Source organism: Solea senegalensis, linkage group LG11 (assembly GCF_019176455.1).
Source record: "Solea senegalensis isolate Sse05_10M linkage group LG11, IFAPA_SoseM_1, whole genome shotgun sequence".
Taxonomy (NCBI): domain Eukaryota; kingdom Metazoa; phylum Chordata; class Actinopteri; order Pleuronectiformes; family Soleidae; genus Solea; species Solea senegalensis.
Window position 1 is genome coordinate 14,617,475 of NC_058031.1, and position 20,156 is coordinate 14,637,630.

Here is a 20,156-nt window from a genome sequence, read left to right on the forward strand (position 1 = left end):
AAATGCTGGGGGACTGTGTTGCAGGAACTGTCACGTATACATGTACAGCAACAATGCACACAGGTTCTAATGCAATGTTACTTTACCATGATGCTCCTGGTCCTGAGAATTGCATGACAGTTGTATCATGAAACACATGGCACAGTTTGGACTTCAAACCTTTATTGTTTGGGTCCAAATCCAGTAAATAAGTAGAAAAAAGTGTGAAAAGTCTGAATTACAGGCAGATCCTGTTATTTAAAAATAACCCAGTGTTAAGTAAGTTTGTGAGCAGCAACACATTTTGAGGATCCGCAGTACCTCTTTATGCTCTGGATGTTAAAAAACCTCTAAGTAAATGAGTCACACTGATGTATTTGCTTCAGTGCACATGGACAACTTAAGTTTTATTATGTCCCAGCAGCTATTCGCTGCATTTTGAAACACATGAAACACACACAGACACATATCATACAAATGACGTATAGGTGGAGAACAACAAGCACAGCTTACATTCGTCCATACTATTTAACAGAAGTAAACAATATATAAAAAAAATAAAATGTGTTAATAAAAGAATAGCTCACTTGAGCTTGTTGGTGTACCAATTCCAAACACATGTGGGCCCATTACACCACAAGCCTAAGCCAGTGCCCACAGTGGCCACAGTGCAAGGCATAAACAAGAATGGCCCCGCTGTTTGCATTCCTGGTGTTGGACATTTAAAGGCAGCACTGACAGATCTATATAAAAATATATACAAAATAACGGGCGGCGCAGCTGGAGAATGTCATGTGGCTTTAACGTTGATGGCACTGCTTACTAAATCAATTTGAAATCCATTATGTTTGCCTGATCTCTGGTGCATCTCTGCTCCTTCTCTTAGAATGTGCATTCCTTCAGAGAAGACACACAGACGCATAGAAAGAGTGAAGGGGTCAAATGGTGCTAAGGAAGGCCCGAGCTGAGCGTTTCAGAGTTGTACCTTTGGAAAAACTGCCCAAAAACATGTGACTGACTTCAAACAGCAGATTCTACTCAAAAGCAACACCCGTCGTTCCTGTTAACAGAACTACTACATAAGCATGTAAAAAGAAAGCAACACGAGGTGAAAGGATGAATAAATCATGCATACCGCACTTCAAACCTGAGATCTGAACTTCATCATGGTTCGCTCCCAGAGAGGGAAAGGAAAAGGCATGAAAACAGATATGTATCATTTTAAAATAATGCTGACAAACAGCACGAGTAATACTTTGTTCCGCTTTATTGTGTTTATACGGCAGATTTGTTTGTTTACAACACAATAATACATTTAATGATTATTGTAATTGCATCTTATTAAATCACCCTGCTCTGGTGTGCCACAGGAACAAAACAGCACAGTGGTTCAAAGACATCCTTTTGCAAAAAAAATACATCACTTATGACCTACTCTCTTAATCTGTCACATATAAATCACCACTTAAGTGTAATTCTATCAATATTTCAGAAAACTAATTGCACTGGATTGGTTTAAAAATCAACAAAAAAATTGTAGGATTTGTTATTGTTATATTGCACAATAAAAATCAGTGGTGTTGACAGTAATTGCAAAAAAAGCGATGAAAAAATAAAAATCACATACATCTCACACACAAACCATCCATCAAATGTTGTGGTTCTAGTTCTACATTTCACACCTGGGAATCCACAGCTTCTACTTACTGCCATATGGATGCACTCTGCCATGCATTAGCTACATCCAATCCTGCAGATGACAAACTAGCTGTTAAAATGTGCTTGCAGCATCTGAGGCTCATGTAGGGCTGGGACTGAAGGGGCTACAATCATGTGATTTGCTGGAAGAGCCCCCCCCCTTCCTTCCCTCACACACACACACATATATACACACACTCCCCCCCTCCTCCTCTCCTGTGCAGGCCTGCCCCTGAGTGGCCTCTGCTAGGCTATGTTTCCAGGAAAGGGGCCTACTGGACAGGCTGTGAGGCCTAGGCAGGGAGACATTGGCTCATTGAGAAAAACAAAAACAGAGAGGGGGTGGGAAGACTCTCCCCTCTTACATAACTCTGCCTCCATAACAGGGAGAGTGAAGAGAGAGAGAGAAAAAAAAAAGTTCCCCGCCACAATGCAAAGAAAAACCTGTCCATCCGCCTTTCCTCGCAGAGGCTGAACTACTTCAGGACTGGAATTCAAGCAGCACTGAAAGCAGCAGTGCTTGCCTGCAGTTGCACAATAGTAGCAGCTCCTCAGACATACCACGGCCACAGGCATGTCAAACACCAGCCACATCTCACTGTGCACTTGGAACATTACAGCTGGGGGGGGTGGACGAGCACTGCAACTACGTCCGTTATGTCGGTTTAATGTAACAGTGTTGTTTCTGTGCAAGTGTAAAAAAACACATGAAACATGATGTAACACACCATGGCACTAAATGTGTTGTGTTGTACAGCACTGCTGGTGTGACATTTCCAAGAGGTGAGGAATTTTCTCCTGCAGCCTGCACTGCCTCCCCGTGGCCAAAAGAGAAACTCCACATACAGAGAGGGGAGCTGCAAGTATTTAAAAAACTCATGAAAATGATTCAAGCTTATAGATATAAATGAAAGACACTGCCTTGAGTGTTTAATGTCAGGAAACATTGTCGACTTTAACATAATTTGAACAGACTGTGCGCAATGAAGACTGTTCAGTTATTTGTGCAGTATCCGTAAACACCTCATTGACACAAGTGGTGGCGTTCACAACAGTTGGGAGGGACCAATCAAGGGGTAATTTTAACATACAAAATATATTTTAACATACAAAATATAGCAATTCTAATAGATGTACAGACAAGGTTTTAACATCAGTGTATACGTCACAAATAACGTGTAACTGCTATACACAACTATACATGAAATGAGAAAAAAATGAGACACTTTAGGTCATAGTCAATGTTCAGTTCATGTGGTGACAGAGTTTCCAATAGTGAATCCAAACATGTTCTCTCCTTGAAAGTAAAAACCTCTAAATAAATGTCCTAAATGTCCTTTTTTTACTTGTTTGCCCAACATATGACTTACCACAAGGGCAAGTCATGTAGGACAGATGTAGTTAAGACGTGAAATAACTCCCTTTTTAAGAATTAATTTGCCTGTGTGAGGATGTTTGAAGCAGTCGCAACAATATGTAAAATTAAGTATATTGGCTACAACAACCACAGGAAGAGAGGGGAGGAACCTTTGAAAACCATTAGGAGTTGTTCATTGAATACATCCTTAAGTTGAGCATCAGATTGGAGTGTATGCCAGTGATTTGCCATTATTATTATTATTTTATCTGTTGTGCAACGTTTAAGTATGACATTGTGGCTTTATATTTTTTAGAAGATCAAACCTTGTAAACAAGTGATGCATTTAAGCTCATAATCCATTGTAAATTACATACTCAGGCCATGAATTCAGATATGTGGAAAAAATGCATGTTCTGTATGTGTGGTCAGAATAGATGTCTCTTCAAATAAACCCATATAAGGTAACAAAATGAGTGTGAAAATAAACTGTACATAGATTTTTGGATATAAAAGATACTCTCAAACATCCAGTAGGTGTGCTTTAAGGTCAGTTCAACTAACTCTAGTTCTTTGAAGGACATACGGATTTGTCCAGGAAGTATTCCAGGACCTCAATACCTCCCTCATGTGGTATAGATGTGTACATATATCTTCATCTTTTTGAGAGAGGACTGATCGACCCTATTATATTAATTACGTGTCCTTTGTGAAAGAAGGAAGGTTTTTAGCTAATGGTCTAATGTGGTGATCCACAAATGTAGATACATGTATATTAGACGTGAAAGAACCAGTGCTGACAACGATAGGTCGACCTGGGGATGTTGTAGATTTTTATGTTGTTTTTTTCCGGGTATTTATGAAATGTAGGAAAATTGGATTTTCAATTTTTACAAAGTTAAACTCTTTGAACTGTCAAATTACTCTTGACTGATCGATCCCAAAAGACGCACATGGGTCGAGCGACTTACATCATAAACGACAGCCAGTGTCATAATGTTTCTGATGTTGAAGACGGCCTGAAGGCCAAAATGTCATCACTTTCAGGCAGTGGCTCCCAAACTGTGGAACACACTGCCTCTGGTTCTTATGTTGCTTATATGGTGTGGATTCATTTAAAAAGTAGCTAAACACTCTTTTATTCAAGTAAGCTTTTAGTTAAACAAGGGTGTTTATGGCTTTGAATCTGCATTTTTATGTCTCTTTTAATATTTATTGTATTTATTGTAAAGCACTTTGTGTTTATATCTGTGAAATGTGTGCTATATATATACATATACATATATATATACATATACATATATATATATATATATGTATATATATATATATATAAAAATGTGTGTGCTATATATATATAAATGTGCTATATACATAAACCGTACTTAATTTAAAAAAAAAAAAAAAACTTTATAAACATGAGTGTGTGGGACATCCTGCAACTCTGCTTTGTATGCGTTTGTTGTTTTCTACTTCTCATCTCATCTGATCTGCACAACCACCGACAGCAGTTTGATGGAAGACACAGTCTGTGACGACAGCAGTGTCGTGACAAATTGAAAAGATGATCTTATGCAGCAGGACAATGATTTTCAGAGAAATAAGGGCTGATCTGCCTGGACCCACATGAAGAGGCAGAGGACACCGATACAAACTATATCCACAGAATAACTGTGGCATATTGTTGTTACTGTAGTCGATTTTAATTTAATTTACGATTTTCTTCATTTACAGTTAGTTTTTTGTATGAAAGTAACTCTGAAAGTATTGATGGATTTTTTTAAAAACAGGGCCTGAAACCTTTGCACTTCACAAGTATATTTCACATTCATATAAAATAAAAAATGTCATTTGAGAGTTATAAAAAGGTCCTGTTTACATAAATCAGCACATCACTACACAGGTCACTCACAGCTGCACCTTTGTAATAAATGTCCATGTGAACGCATGTCATTCAGGAGTCAAACTCTGGCTGCTGCTCGATCAGAATAGTCGTGTCGTTCCCTCTCCTTGTGCTTGGATCGAGACAGGAAACGCCCAGAGCAATCAGGCACAACCATACCTGTCACACACACACACACACACAAATTAAATACTTAAACATGCCATGTCAGTCAATTTGTTTTGTACAGCCCACATTTACTAATCACAATTTGCCAAAATTGTTTCATGGATATTTTTCGTTGATGTCAACTCAACTATTCAACTACTTACTTCAATATTCGTTTGGATGAATTGTCTGTCACTTAATACAAATTATTTAATTCAGTTACACTGAGAGAAACACATTTGAATTAATATGATTTAGACAGGCAAAATAAACCTGACCTTTAGTTCAGTACAAGTCAGGGGTCTGCAATCTCTAACTTTTGACCCGGCTCCACCCAAATATAATTAACCTGGAGCCAAAAAACCTATTTGACCAATAAAATGAAGATGACATCTTGTATAAAGTTTTATACATACATATAAGAACTAAAGTTTGTTGTGTTTGAGAAATTTAAGAACTATGAAAAGGAAATTTGTTGACATCTCATAGCTGTTGTGGAAAATGGTTCAAATAAAATTGTGACCCACTTTGAAAGCAATAAAACTAGTACTAGTAGTAACTAGCCAGTACATTCTTCATGTTCACATGACTTCATTTAAGTGTTGGGAATGGCTTTTCATAATTTTAAACAGAGGTCTGTTGAGTTTAGGCAGGTTTTTAATGTCGCACGAAAATATTAAAGCACTTTTATTTATCACCTTGATCTCTAAATAAGAGGTTTCCATTTTGAAAGACAAACATTTAAATACAATATGTTCTTTTCTTTTGAAGCTACAGGGAGCCAATGCAGAGGGACGGAAGAGCCACATGGGGGCCTAGAGCCGCAGGTTGCAGACACCTGGTATAGGTGATATTAGTCAATTTTAGTGTTATTAAAGTTTTATCCCATTTTGGCGTTTCTATTTTGTGTGAGTGTTTCATTGGAATTGCAACCAAGTTTCCCATCAGGGACAATAAATGAACTGAAATTCAATTGTGATCTATTTGTGGGCAGCCTAATTCAAAACCTAGCGGGTGGATGTTGATTCAATTTTCAACGGATGTAGATTATAACCCAGTGGTGGAATTATTAAGTTTTTGGTGGTTTGATTCATTTAAGTGTATAGACACTGTAGGAACGTGAATGGCCTTGGCAGAGGTTTGCACTTTCAGTGCTTTCTCCAGTTAGTTGCTTCCCCCATTCATTGTTAATGACTAATAAAAGTTGTCCGCTGGCGATGGCTTGTGTTTTATCAGCCTAGAAATATTTTAAGAGCTGATTAAATCTATGGAACTAGCAATGTAGCAACAACAAAAGCCTGAATGGGTTGGCCCTTAACTGTGAGAGATCATCCCGAAGTCAGTTTAAAAGTCAAAATATGACTCACAAAACAAAGCTAACTGACTGACTCTAAGATGAAGTTGCTTGAGGTTGTGGTTCAACAAGTTTCAGATTCACAGTGGAGCCACGTTTCACCAGAGCAAATTATGTGCTGCTGCTACTACTTCATCTAATGTTACCTACCAAATATCCCACGAATGTCAGGTATGCTAGGGAGAGAAACGTTGCCAGGACATAGAGCCACGCGCTGTTGAGAGCGGTCACATAGACCACAACAAAGTACATGTTGATGGCACAAACGACCAAAATGACCAGTCCCCCCCCGACCTTAACCACCCTGCAGAGACAAAATGGAGAAAAATATGAGAGAAAACGAAAAAAATGAGAATGAATGAGAAAGAAATAATATACTTACAGTCCATTGGCAAAGCCTTTCATGAGAGAAGGTAAACTGGTGAAAGTGAGGATGGGAATGAGGGCAAATGGCAGCTGTGAGATAGAGAAATAAGAAGAAATAATAGAGCTTATATAACAATGTAATGGCACTAATTAAGTACATCTTAATAAGTACTGTTCTTGAAATTTAGATTTATAAACAGTGGGTTGTAGTGTAGTAAGTGAGGTAAGTAAGTTGTTGTTAATTATAAAACTGAAAACATACGGTCATCAACGAAAAAACATACCTCTGAAATAATAATGGCTTGAAAATGCACAGATAAAAGGTGATGTTCAAAAAGCATAAGAGAGCAGAGGGTGAAGAGTTGTTGATGAACGTTTGAATGAAGCCGCCAGTGAACCCGACCCTCTCCTCCCGCCTCACCTGCATGCTCTGCAGCACGTTGAGGAAGTCGTTCATGCCCGTGAGACGATGCACGTCCTGGAAAATGGCCACCAGCAGAGTCGGGGTGATGGCGAGGGAGCGTGTCAACAGCACCCGAGCGAAACGTGACCAGCGCAGGTTCAAAAAACCCTGAGGGTCAGAAAGTCACATCAGTCTGTGACATTTACAAGAAAAGTGCACTTGTTCATGACTGTTTCGGCAAAGCAAATTTTCAACAGACGGGTGTTTTTGTGCTCAGCTAATTCCTCCCTCCTCCACTGACCTCCATGACAAACTGACCAGAGTACGTTCCAGTCATGGTGGAGCTCTGACCAGCTGCGAGAATCCCCACAGCCCAGATGTAGAGCGCTGCCGGGCCAAAGAAACATCCGAGCACCACTCCCTGCCACAGACACCGAAATGAGGACGGTCGATAAAATCAACTTTGGAAATCAGAAAACGTGGTGCTTACGATAAAAACAAGAACTTATACTTCCGTATTTTGAGATTCAATTATAGTTTTCTCAGACTTGTTGCAAATGAACAATGTGATGTTGTTGTATAGTTACATAACAATATGTTGTATAGTTATATAACAATAACATTTTGAACACGCTTTTGAAAGATTTCTTAAAATATTGGTGGTGTAATAAATGTGTTGAGCACTATATTTATTCTGTATATGATCAAGTCTACGGATCATGATCACAACAGGCATTACTACTCAACTATATCATCATGATCATTTTCTGTCGAAGTGGTTTTGCAGATTAAAAATCTTAATCTACTACCTTCAAATATGTGCTGCTGTAATTCTTTTAATACATGATATTTGATGTTGTGATGTTGTCTCTTCTTTTGACCTCATGTCAGAGCCATGTCTCCATCCAGGATAATTGCATCAATCAATCTTGATTTACATACCACTTTTTATACGTATGAAATGCAGCATAAATCGCTTTACATATAAACACCAGAGGTAGAGCTGTAGATAGAGACATGTATGTCACAGAAATACAAATACATAAATAAATAAAACAAAACATCAGTAGGAAATAATAAGCAGGCAATAAATAGGGCGATCTTAATCAGATAAAATAAAAATAAATCAATCAATAGACGAAATACACAGTTAGTGCATATGTGTTTTTAGGTATAGTAAATGTGTGTTAGGTGTTTGTTAAACAGCAGCTGAAAACTGTTGCCTCAAGTGCTTTATCACACGTATGATAAATATACAAATCAGTCATTTGTTCCACACTGACTCTACACTGCACAATGTTTGTATATTCACAGTTAATTAGTCACAGCAGATTACTGTCAGTATCTTTACAGTAAATGACTGTGTCTTTTAGACGTTTACATTACTGTATAGTAAGTAAGCAAGAAATACAATAAATGTACAAATAAAATCTACTAAAACTAAATTAGAGGGAAATAAAATGTATATATTATTTAAAAGGATGTAATAAATAGGGTGATCTAAAAATCTGATTAATTAAACAAAAATAAACTTGGGAAATAGATTAGATTTATTCCTTTATAATTTGATGTGAACTACTTTGCCTCTTAATAACTGGAGTGATATACAGTATATATCCTATTCATATTAAAAATATAATAGTGACAGCTTTAAACTCACCCCTTTGTAAATGTCCACCTCCAGTGTTTGATTGTTCAGAGGGAACAGATGTGAGTGAGGACTTCCTGACTGATTACAGACGTTATACTGGAATCAGAAAAACACACAAATACATCGACATATTTAAGAAATTCCAAAACACAGCTTGACATTTCACTCATGTTGATCTTGCGAGAGCCACGGCAGAAATACTCACCACCTCTATGTTTGTGCGCTGGTAGAAAGCCTCTGCGAAAACGGCCACCACAAAGACGTTAATGAGGAAAGAGACAAAGAGCGCGACGGTCGATTCAATGAAGAAATACTTGTTGGCCTCTCTGACTTCCTTCTCGTCCGAGCGATTCACTTCTCGAGACTGAAAGCATTTGGAAATTTTAGGTACATGTTAAACTATGGTCAACATTTACAACGACAACACATTTCCATTTCAATCTCGTCACATGTTTGAAAAGGACTTTAGATTTCCATTACCGTCCTGGATTAAACTGCTGTCCTTCATCCTTATATTTATTGAAAATGTGTTTGTATGGTAACAGTTCATGCACCTTGACCAGAGCAGAATGGAGGTAGATGTTGTGAGGCATGATGACGGCTCCCACGATGCCGACGGCCTGAGCCAGCTGAACAGGCCCGCAGCCCTGGCAGTACGGCACAAACATCCCTGTCAGCAGCTGCGCTTGGTCTGGACTCACTGTCACATACTGAGGGAGAGGAGGAGGAGGAGGAGGAGGAACACGGTTACTACATGATCGGCTTAAAGAACTTCTGCATGTTTATTCTGCTCTTTATTTATTTAAAGGGTACAATGCACTTTAACATAGTTCCAAGACAGAGCAGGATGCTGATATGCTGCGCAAAGTGTTTATAGTAATTGCTACTTTACAACTCAAGGCCCTAGTTGTACAGTAACATTGCAATTACATGACAATGAAACAAAAGGAAATAGATCACAGCAGACATGTCCCAAAGCACATACACATACAACAATTATAGTGCTTAACACATTTATTTGACATAAAAACGAGAAAATATAAATATTTAAACATAACTTTTAATAGTATTTAATATTATAGAAATGTTATTTTTATTTATTTGGTAAATAACAAACTGAATTCACCTGATAATATTTGATAACACTAAAACTAACTTTTCTGTTCAGGAATGCAAGTAAATAACTATAATTAGACATTTTATTGTAAAACAGTAAATCAAAAAATTCATGGTTACCAACAATAATTGAATTTTTTCATTAAAAATATAATTTCCATTTAAGAACCTCTACATACTGGTGTATTAAACATGACAGAAACATACAAAAATGATTTTGATAATTACCACTGCTGTGAATTTAGGGTAGTTTTGGCTTTTCATGGCACTATATAGCAGATACATTTAGCTAAAAATGAGTACAGTATGATTTTGAACCAAATGTCTAAAACAGCTTTTGCATAAATGATCTAGTTAAGACATACACAATCCACACTGTGGCAGCCATTTTGACAGGTCACAGGAGGAAAACCACAAATGGAAATATATGCAAAAAATAATGATGGCTGAGTTCCATTTAGCTTCCCCAGTGTCGGGGTGCACGATGGCTCACTGTCACACTGACCCGACTCAAAATGGCTGCTGTGCAAAGAAATCGCTGTGATTTAAAGCTTTAAAGGAGCGAACCAGAGCCTCTAAGTTTTAACCTATATCAGAAACAATATCTTTTATTATGATGTGATAATAAAATGTTATGAATCCACCGTGGCATCATCTAAAGTGAACCATATGATGACAAATTATTGGCTAAGAGATCATGTTTCTTATCCTGTTAGAATACCCATGCATTTTCTGCGCCATGCGTGTCATTTCTGTTTTCTTATTGACATCATTTATGAGGTCATTCACTATTTGAACTTTGCATGATGTCACATGCAACATGTTTATGATGCTGACACCAATCCCAGGAGATATAGGGCGAAAGGCAGGGTACACCCAGAGACAAACAACCATTCACTCTCACACTCACACCCAGGGTCATTTTAGAGTGTCCAATTTACCTAATCCCCCAATCTGGGTTTTTTTGGACTGTGGGACGAAACCGGAGAACCGGGAGAAAACCCACACACACGGGGGAGAAACTCCATGCAGAAAAGCCTCCAACATTTTATAATCTAGTTATACACGCTCAAGACAAATTCCCAGCACATTTGGTACAAACATACAAGACAAATACAATATCTGAACCATCAAATAAAACGCAGAACAATGACAGTTCATGGATTTGGAGAAATATGAGGACAGATACCTAATGCTCTTTCAGTTTTTCTACATGACACGCGGTGGATCGTCATACATGCAAATTCAGTACGTTGAATATTTATACCTCATATCCAAATGTGATGGCCATGACAGTGATCAACACACCAAAAAAGGCTTCCAGTTTCCGCAGACCTGCAGAGAAAGAACATTTAGTTTTAGTTTCATTCATTGATATCAAGGACTGTGAAAACCCCCCCAAAAAAACACATTATTCTCAGAAAGAGAAAAGATGCCTTCAACAAACGGACATAAGAATATACAGAGACCACACATACGCACACACACACACACAAGAGCACCTACAATTAAAAATATAGATATGTGTATGAAATGTCGATCTTTTTTTTACTTATGAAAATCTGTGTAGGTTTTCAGATCAACAGGAAACTCATTCCATTATTTAATGAGCTTAAAAGAGAAGTAGAAGAGTGGAGCTGCTGAACAAAGCTTCACATTCGATCAAACAACTTCTTAAAAATGGAAACTTAATGCCAAAGCCCCCCATCAAATGAAGGTATGTAAAATGTAAAATGAAATGTCCTAATCATAACCAATAAATAGATGAGATGAAAAGAACTGATGGAATGGCCTTAAAAATAAGAACTATAAAATCATTTCCAGGAGGTTGTTTATTAAGAAATATGATTGAGACATTAAATGATGTTTAACCTAACATTTTATTTTTGAATTCTTGTCCAGGATTTTCAGGACTTAAAATAAGAGAGGCTCAAAGCACTTAAAAATGTCACAGAGGCTTCAACTGATCCATGTAAAACCTGGGCAATATGAGGACACAATATGAAGCGTCTGCAACGTACCGTACTTGTCGAGGAAGAGGAAGACAAAGGTGTCGATGATGGTGATGAGGACTCCACCCCACAAGGGGATCCTACAAGTCAAAAATCACACAAAGACGCAGACAGCATTAACATCCATGTGCTGACCAAGCGGGTTCATAGCCACGGGTCTGTCCACACAACCTGCCGCTGGAGAGAAGGTTGAACGCAATGGCACAGCCGATGACCTCCTGCATGTCTGAGCCAATAATCGCAAGCTCCACCATCAACCACAGGATGATACGAGGCACCTGGACAGAAGACGCGAGTGAGTGTCACTCAGCTGTAATTTAACATTACACATGACAATCGATTTACTTCTCCTGCGCTTTGTGGCTCTGAATCTTAATGTAGCTCCTAAACTGAAAAAGTAGAATTTGTGTAAGCTGACTCTCCAGTGCAGAACCTCTATTTATTAAGTGTAAGAGTTCTTATAATGAATCCCTCTATTTTGACCAATTAGAAACTTGGCCCATAGGTTTAGAATGAAGCAATTTATTGGCATATAGACATAAGACAGTGTATGTACTGTGAAATGAGCTGTTTTTAAAAAAGGTAAAACACGAAGCTAAACCAATTGTACAACCCATATCTGTGTTGCTGCGCATCTTATTTATTTGGGATAATAATAAGGACGTTAAACAAGTTGAAAAATGTGCATTTGTCTCTACTTTTTTGAAAATTGTCCAGCAGAGGTGCAAGAATTTTGTTTCAGAGACCAAAAAGGAGATCACATGATCATTTATATCATGTTTAGGGAAGCAGATATTTTTTCACAAATGCTGGATAGACACTTAAACATTATATACATGTATAATGTTTATGTAATGTTTATATTATGTTTATATATATATATATATATGTATTTACAAACCCTTAGTGCTCACAGTACACCCATGGTAAATAGCTATGGGAATAATACACAACTCCTTATATGGACATCCTGGGGGTGTGTGTTTATAGGTCACATATTCAGGGTTTACAAAATGTGTTTTTTTTTCGTGTTCTTATGTGTTGTTGAGTCAAATAATAATTAATTTTATATCAAATTTTTAGTAGTGATATAAAGTAAAAACGAGCCAAGTGAACTAGTGACATATTTCCAAATTTCACAAATTCAATTACATTACATTACATTACATGTCATTTAGCAGACGCTTTTATCCAAAGCGACTTACAATGCAATTACTAGTACAATTACTAGTACTTTTTGTACGAGTACTTTTTGCTCAGGTGAGTTTATATGGTTGGTCAAAATAATAAAATGTAAAATAAAAAATAATTTTTTATCAGATTGTCTAGCTTGCGCTGGAAAAAAAGGATATAAGACACTCTACATTGCACATTCTCATACCCTCCGTACATACTGTATGTTTAAACATAGTAATGCTAAGGGTTAAAAACAACTTCATAGATTTTAACCGGTTGATCTAAGGGGCAGGTTTGGGGAAGTGGGGAACAAGGACATCCGTGACATAATTTTGTCAGCTCTTAAAGTTAAAAGCAAGCAATTTTAAAATCGGGAGTACGGAGGATAAAAATCTGCATGATGTGGGATCTTCCTCATTATTGGTTTAACCCTTCCGTTACCATCCATGTGTTCTTCTCATTACCATAACTCCTAGACTCTTTGTGATATCGAGAAAATTCAGATAAAAACTAGAAAAACTATGGACTGGCGATCTGTCCAGGGTGTGACCCCGCCTTTCGCGCCTATTTCAGCTGAGACTGGCACAGCAGCCCTCCTGCAACCATCATGTGGAAGATAAAGCGGTAGAAGATGGATGGATGGATACCAGAAAGCAGAGAAATAGAGCGTTGCGCCCATATTCTTGTCATTGCGGTAGTCCTCGGGACTTAGACTTTGTGACGTCAGCTTGTCAGTACTGTAATTCCTACACAGTTGAATAACTGCCGGATATCGAAATGGAACGTTATCTTGGGGAAAAAGGGGCAGAAGCACTCACTCATTGAACATTTTCTGAAAAATCAAAATAAATCCAGGCGGCCTGAATATCACGATGCTCATAAGAGAGTTAAAAGCCTGCTGCATTTAGAGCGTGTAAACACTGAAAGGGAAGTCATTAACTGCATAGATTAGATTCATAACAGACTCACAGTGTGGTACTGGCGGTTGCAGACTTCGGCCAGGTGCATTCCCGTCACCACACCCAGTCGAGCCGCCAGCCTCTGCAGCAGCAGGCCGATGATGGTGGCGCCCAGCAGCACCCAGAGCAGCTGAGAGGATGAGAACACAGGAGACGTGGGTTCATCTTATCAGCCACTTCAAATGAGACTTTTTTTAATCTTGTACAGTGATGTTCATATATAACCGAGAGCCGGGGTCAGACACTGGCTGACCATGAATGTCTGTTAAAAAATATCATCTCCAACTGTCTGAGTAGAGAAGAAAGAGGAAAACTGAACAATCTTTTTTTTCTGCACTCAGACACTCTCTAAAGCACCACAGGGTTACACAAGTTCAAACATTTGTGAGCAATTTCAAAGAACTATAAAGTGTTCTGGGCTGTCAAACCATCTGCATTCACTTCACCTTCATCTGAAGATGATAGAGGAAGTTCTATTAAACTCTTATTCTTCCACAAGGGATGTTATACATCTCTCCATCTATTGAGATGAAGGATACATCACTGTATTGTATGTATACATATATATATATATATATATATATATATATATATATATATATATATATATATATATATACGTATATGTATGTTCTTACAGAATGTAGTAGCCCTTTTTAATTCATAGCTTCTTTTGAATTCTGTCTATATAACATCACCAATGATTTTTCAAAACTAACTCACATTTGATTATACAACATTCTTTTCAAAAAAAAATTCTTTTGTCAACATTCTGCAGACTCACAGGATGTAAAGCTCACAAACTCACCTTGCGCTCTGACCCCTGTGACCTCTGTCCACCCCACCTCACATTAGTTTCAACTAAACTTCATCTGACTGACATTTTTTAAACTCTAAATTTCCAGATTTCTTTAAGACAGAGTCCCACTTTGTTGAATTCTGACCTGTGATGTACTGAGATTCTTTAAAGTCCAGCTAAATGTCCTTCAGGATTGTTCTTAACAGCCAAGGACAGGCCTTTAGGCTTTGTATACAGTCATTTCTTTATTTCTTTGTGTTGTCTTTTTGACCACAATAAGAAATATTTAAAATCAATTTGAACGGAGGCTCAGTCCAGTGACACACCCATGATTTAGAACAAGAAGTAGCAGAGTTAAGAAGGAAGTTGCATGTCTGACTGACACAGTGGGTGCGAGGACAAAGATGTCAAAGAACTGTTCAAGGATTTTCTTCAGTAAAAATGCCAATAACAGGATGTAACTTGATTGTTAGTGAAAACAGTTGTTTCTTGAAGCTCTACCTTGAATCCAGCTTTAGCTCCAGACTGCAGGTCAGACTCAATGTTACCTGGGTCCAGGTAGGCGATGCTCATCAGAAACCCCGGCCCAGTGAAGGCCCACAGCTTACGGAGACTAAAGCACTTCTACGACGAAAGAGAAACTTTAAATGTACCACACAATCCACTTTGACTTAAACAAGAAAATAACTGTTATTTTCTTATTGCCCACCCTTACTCTCATACTATAGATTATAGATTACCTCATTCCCCTCCTCGGGAACATGGACCCCCTGGTCAAAGTAAGTACTAGAAATCGGGTCATTGTCCTGTTTTTGGAAGAAGACGGAGGGAGCTGAGCCTCTGTGTGTGTATGTGGTCTGGATCACTGCTTCCTCTGACACCACGTCATGAGCTGAAATTTAAATACAAACATAGTAAAACTTTATTACAGTAACAATATGGTAATAAGGTAATGGTTTTGTAATAGGTGACATTTAGTTAGTAATGTAAAAGGTAGGGCAATATATCTTAAAGCCAAAATGTGTTTTCAAATTACCATTTTAAAATAAATATCGTCCTTTGCTTCTCACTTATCTGTGCACACATCACACAGTATTTGCTTTAAATATGTAATAAAAATGAAAACGAGAATAACTGTGCATTATCGCTATCACAATGCCAGTCAAAATAAGCGCAATAAGATATTTATATGAAATAGTTCAGCCTTAAGTGAAGGTATCACACTGATGGTAGCCTCCAGTATTATACAAGACTTAAGAAATTACATGGTATTACCAAGCTGTAAAAGATGGTATTACCATAATATTATTTACATTATTAGCATGATGTTACTGCAGTGGAATGTAAAGTGTTACCTTTATTTAAGTCTTCATTTAATTCATTTAAAAGCAATGACAAAACACAATTTTACCATTTGATAAACTGTATCTGCAGTCCAACACACTACATAGTAAATAACATTTAGACACAGAACATGTACTATACACAAAAACAACACAACATGGATATAGTCTTTATGTTCTGATCTTATGATCAATATACTACTGCCGGTGCAGTCTGTAAGATGATGCTGAAGGAACTCAAACTGCAAAACAAACCTACCTACAGGTAAAAAGGACTTGACTTCACATGCAATGATTCCTGCACAGTTACAGTGTGTGTACTTTTAAAGGTGGTGGTGCATGGGTAGATAGATGAGAATTTACTGTACAGTAAAAACAGAATTGAACCTTTATTTAAAACAAACGTTCTCACCTTGTTCGGTTGTCTGCTCCGGCTGCTCGTACGCTGGAATACTGGGAGGCAGAGAAGAGATGTGGATGTTCTCAGGTGTGGGTTCTCTGGCTGCAAGCAAACAGGGCATTACTCTGGGATTGCAGTCATTTACATGATCACGGGACAAAATCCCTGTCATCCGGCGAGGTGCACAGGTCACCACCAAGATAGAAGTAGGCTCAGGATAAGGTGAGGTTAAGGGCAAGGCATAAAACCTGGTCCCAATGAGGCAAAACCTAATTTGTAAGGTACGATAAGATTTTAAGTGGTTAGGTTAAGATTAAGGTTAGGGTTAGATATTAACTGGTTATGGTTGGGGTTAGGGATAACACTTTGTTTATGCTGTCCATGAAAGTCAGTGCAGTGTACTAATAAGAATCACTGCACAAACCTCTCTCTGTCGCTCTCTGTCTATCAGACGGTTTTTAGGATGGGTGAACAGGATGGGTGAACACCAAGTGCACCAAGAACACCAAGAGTATTTTCTGAGAATTACGATTTGAAAATGTTTACATATGACATGCTAGAACATGTGAATGAAGTATTATGTCATTATAATTATCATGGATTTTTATTTAGTGAACCTCAGTAAAGTGGTGATTTTCTGACTTTTTCTGCCGTTGAACGTCCACTTAATAAAATAACCTTTGCTTCCACAGTTAAACTAAGAGTCCTAATGACAATCTTATGGATACATAACTTCTAACCTCTTCTTTACATCATCCCTTTAAACTTAATTATTTACCAAGTTTTGTTTAACATATTATATATGTTAAACAAATCAGTGAGCGAATACAAAAAAAAAAACGATTCAGAAGGAGACATCCTGCAAATCCTGTTCCATGTGGTTTCTGAACATTCGTTCAAACTTATTTGAATAGTATGTGACTTATTTGACTGTAACACTGTGATGGCACAAAATAACAGTCACTTTGGCAGTTTTCAAATTAGCGACACAGTGTTTTTAGTACAATGATGAGTTGGGTTGTTGTTTCTTTATGACTGGTTTAGTGTATGATACTGAACTATTAAAAGTCTGGAACAGCATTATGTTGTTTTTGCAGATACACTTTAGTAGAAGCAGCTAAAATTAGCAGTTGCCAATTAACCTCAGAAAGTATTGGATGTTCTATATATCTGTGTTTTCTGCAATCCAAGGCTTTGAAAAGACATTGTCATTTGATGGCTCACATTTTTTGCTGTGTCCTTTTTTGTATTATCATGATAATTGTTGTTATTATTATTGATAATACTACTACTAATACTAACAATAATAATAATGATGATAATAATAGTAGTAGAAGTAGAATTTTGGCCCAGTATTTTATTTTACTAACCACTAATAAATGTAGTGGTTAACTAATAAAAACATTCTGTTGTACATGTTGTACACCACTGTTCCTGTCAGACTGATGGACTGACATGTCATGTGATGTGCACTGATTTACAAGAATATGACTCATGGATTATTGTCATAAGAAATGAATCATTCAACTTTGGTTTAAGGAGGAATAAAAGAAAATCCCACTTATCAATACGATTGAATCAAAATACGTGTAGAACTGCAATAATAGAGTATAGTACACAAAATATCATGATATTATCAAACGGTAACAACAGCATATTTTGCCTTAGTTCATCATACATTTAAATCAGTGTCTGTTTGTCGTGAAACACATTTTGTAGTAAGTAAACATAAAATATGATACACATAACAGAGAGATGTTAAATGAATCATAAAATGCACAGGGAAAAATGATGACTCCACCAAAAAGCAATCATTTGTGGAAGGATTAAATTATTGTGTATTTTGTTTACTAAAAATCTCTGTTTGGTTGTCAGAACACGTAATATTTCGATACATCATGTGATGTCAATTATGTGAGGCTTCCAGCTCACTTTGCTTTTATTTGTTTTACATCATGAAACACGTGAAACCCAAGTTTGTCACGTAATAAATCTGTGAAACAATCTGTAACGTTTGACGACAAAAATAAGTCCACGTTTCCAACTCACCTGACCGCAGAAAGGAGAACATCTTCTTCGTAAGTCCTCAAACTCGTTTCAAAATGTCCTCATTGTAATAAAACACAATTTCTGAGCGACATTCCAGTATATCCATTCAACTTTTCTTTCCTCGCTGACTCCACGTTTCCTTATTTGTTCTTCCTCTTCTTCCCTGAGTTTTATGGAGAGCGGGTTGGACATCGTCCTCCTTCGGACTGCAGGTGTTGATTTACCGGGCAGGTAAGTTAGGAGGAGGACAAAAGATAAAGTCATTCACAGTTGCACGCTGTCGTTCCTCCGGTTTCTACCACGTGACCCAGTTCCTACAACGAAACTGGTTTGAGCTGATTCTGCACCTGAAAACCGGAAGACCTGCAGATTTTCAAAAGAAAACCGGTGGAAATGGTTATTTTTAGATGAATTGTTTTAAAACAATCACACACACACAAAACAATAATGTTGAATCACTCCCTAAATACTATTTTTAAACGTAAATCTTGATAGAAATAAAAATATATATAAAAAAGGGTGGATTATAAAAAGAAAATCTAAATAAATTAATAATAATAATAATAATAATAAAAATAATAATAAAAAAACTTACATCGATGCAGCTTGAAAAGTGCAACTTTTTTCCTGCTGCAGATCTGTCAAGATAAAGGGGGCTGGTAACCAAAACAAATAGCCACAAGGGGGCGACAAATGCCGATTAATTTATGTGTGTGTGTGTCCCAGACTGCTCACTGCTCTTCCTGCTCATTCCCACCGGGTGGCGCTACAGATCCCTGTCCATCAGCACCATGCTTGACATGTTTCTGTGTATAGTGGTCAACACTGTCTCTGTGGTAATAAGTCGCCATCTTATGTAGATTATTTGCCTGTTCACTTAATGTTAGCACTGCAGAGTATACTGGGATCAATCCCACCAGTCTAGGCCATTCGGGTAATAACCAACCAACTGATCAATCAATCAAACCAACAATTAATCAATGAATAAATTAATTAATCAATCAGCCACTGAAAAAAACCCAGAAAATCCTGAAAATCCTGAAATCGAAATGGAATTGAGCCATCTTTAATGTTATTTTTTACGCCCATGCTTCTCCTCCTATAACCTGTCAACCTGTAGGATGGAGTTTGTTACTGTGACTTACTGTATGAAGAAAGTGCTGTTGAGGCTTTTGCTCCTTTTCAGTGATGCCGTGACTTTCCATCCAACGCCATTTGCAAGTCAAAGTCCTCACACATGCAGTGACAAAGTGAACCGACATAAACCTTGTTGCAGAAAAACCTCCATTGATTCTCTGGCTTTTCCTCTACTCTCTCAGACTGTTCAATTGATTTCAGTTATATTTATGTTGTTGAGTCTATAATATATATATATATATATATGTATATATATATATATATATATATATATATATATATATATATATATATATATATATATGAT

The 20,156-nt window shown here is 37.3% G+C and overlaps 1 protein-coding gene across 1 annotated transcript; it reads right to left on the reverse strand.

Moving 5' to 3' along the window:
• Positions 1-4,715: 4,715 nt before the first annotated feature.
• Positions 4,716-19,020, reverse strand: LOC122776709 (natural resistance-associated macrophage protein 2-like). The gene is made up of 16 exons (XM_044037373.1): positions 18,713-19,020; positions 16,676-16,765; positions 15,661-15,812; positions 15,422-15,544; positions 14,132-14,251; positions 12,158-12,264; positions 11,996-12,066; positions 11,242-11,309; positions 9,413-9,568; positions 9,064-9,222; positions 8,868-8,954; positions 7,509-7,628; positions 7,226-7,375; positions 6,821-6,894; positions 6,589-6,742; positions 4,716-5,096 (listed from the first exon to the last, which is right to left on the reverse strand). The coding sequence occupies exons 1-16, from the start codon at positions 18,732-18,734 to the stop codon at positions 4,989-4,991; spliced, it is 1,761 nt and encodes a 586-aa protein (XP_043893308.1). The 5' UTR covers positions 18,735-19,020; the 3' UTR covers positions 4,716-4,988.
• Between the last annotated feature and the right edge of the window lie 1,136 nt (positions 19,021-20,156).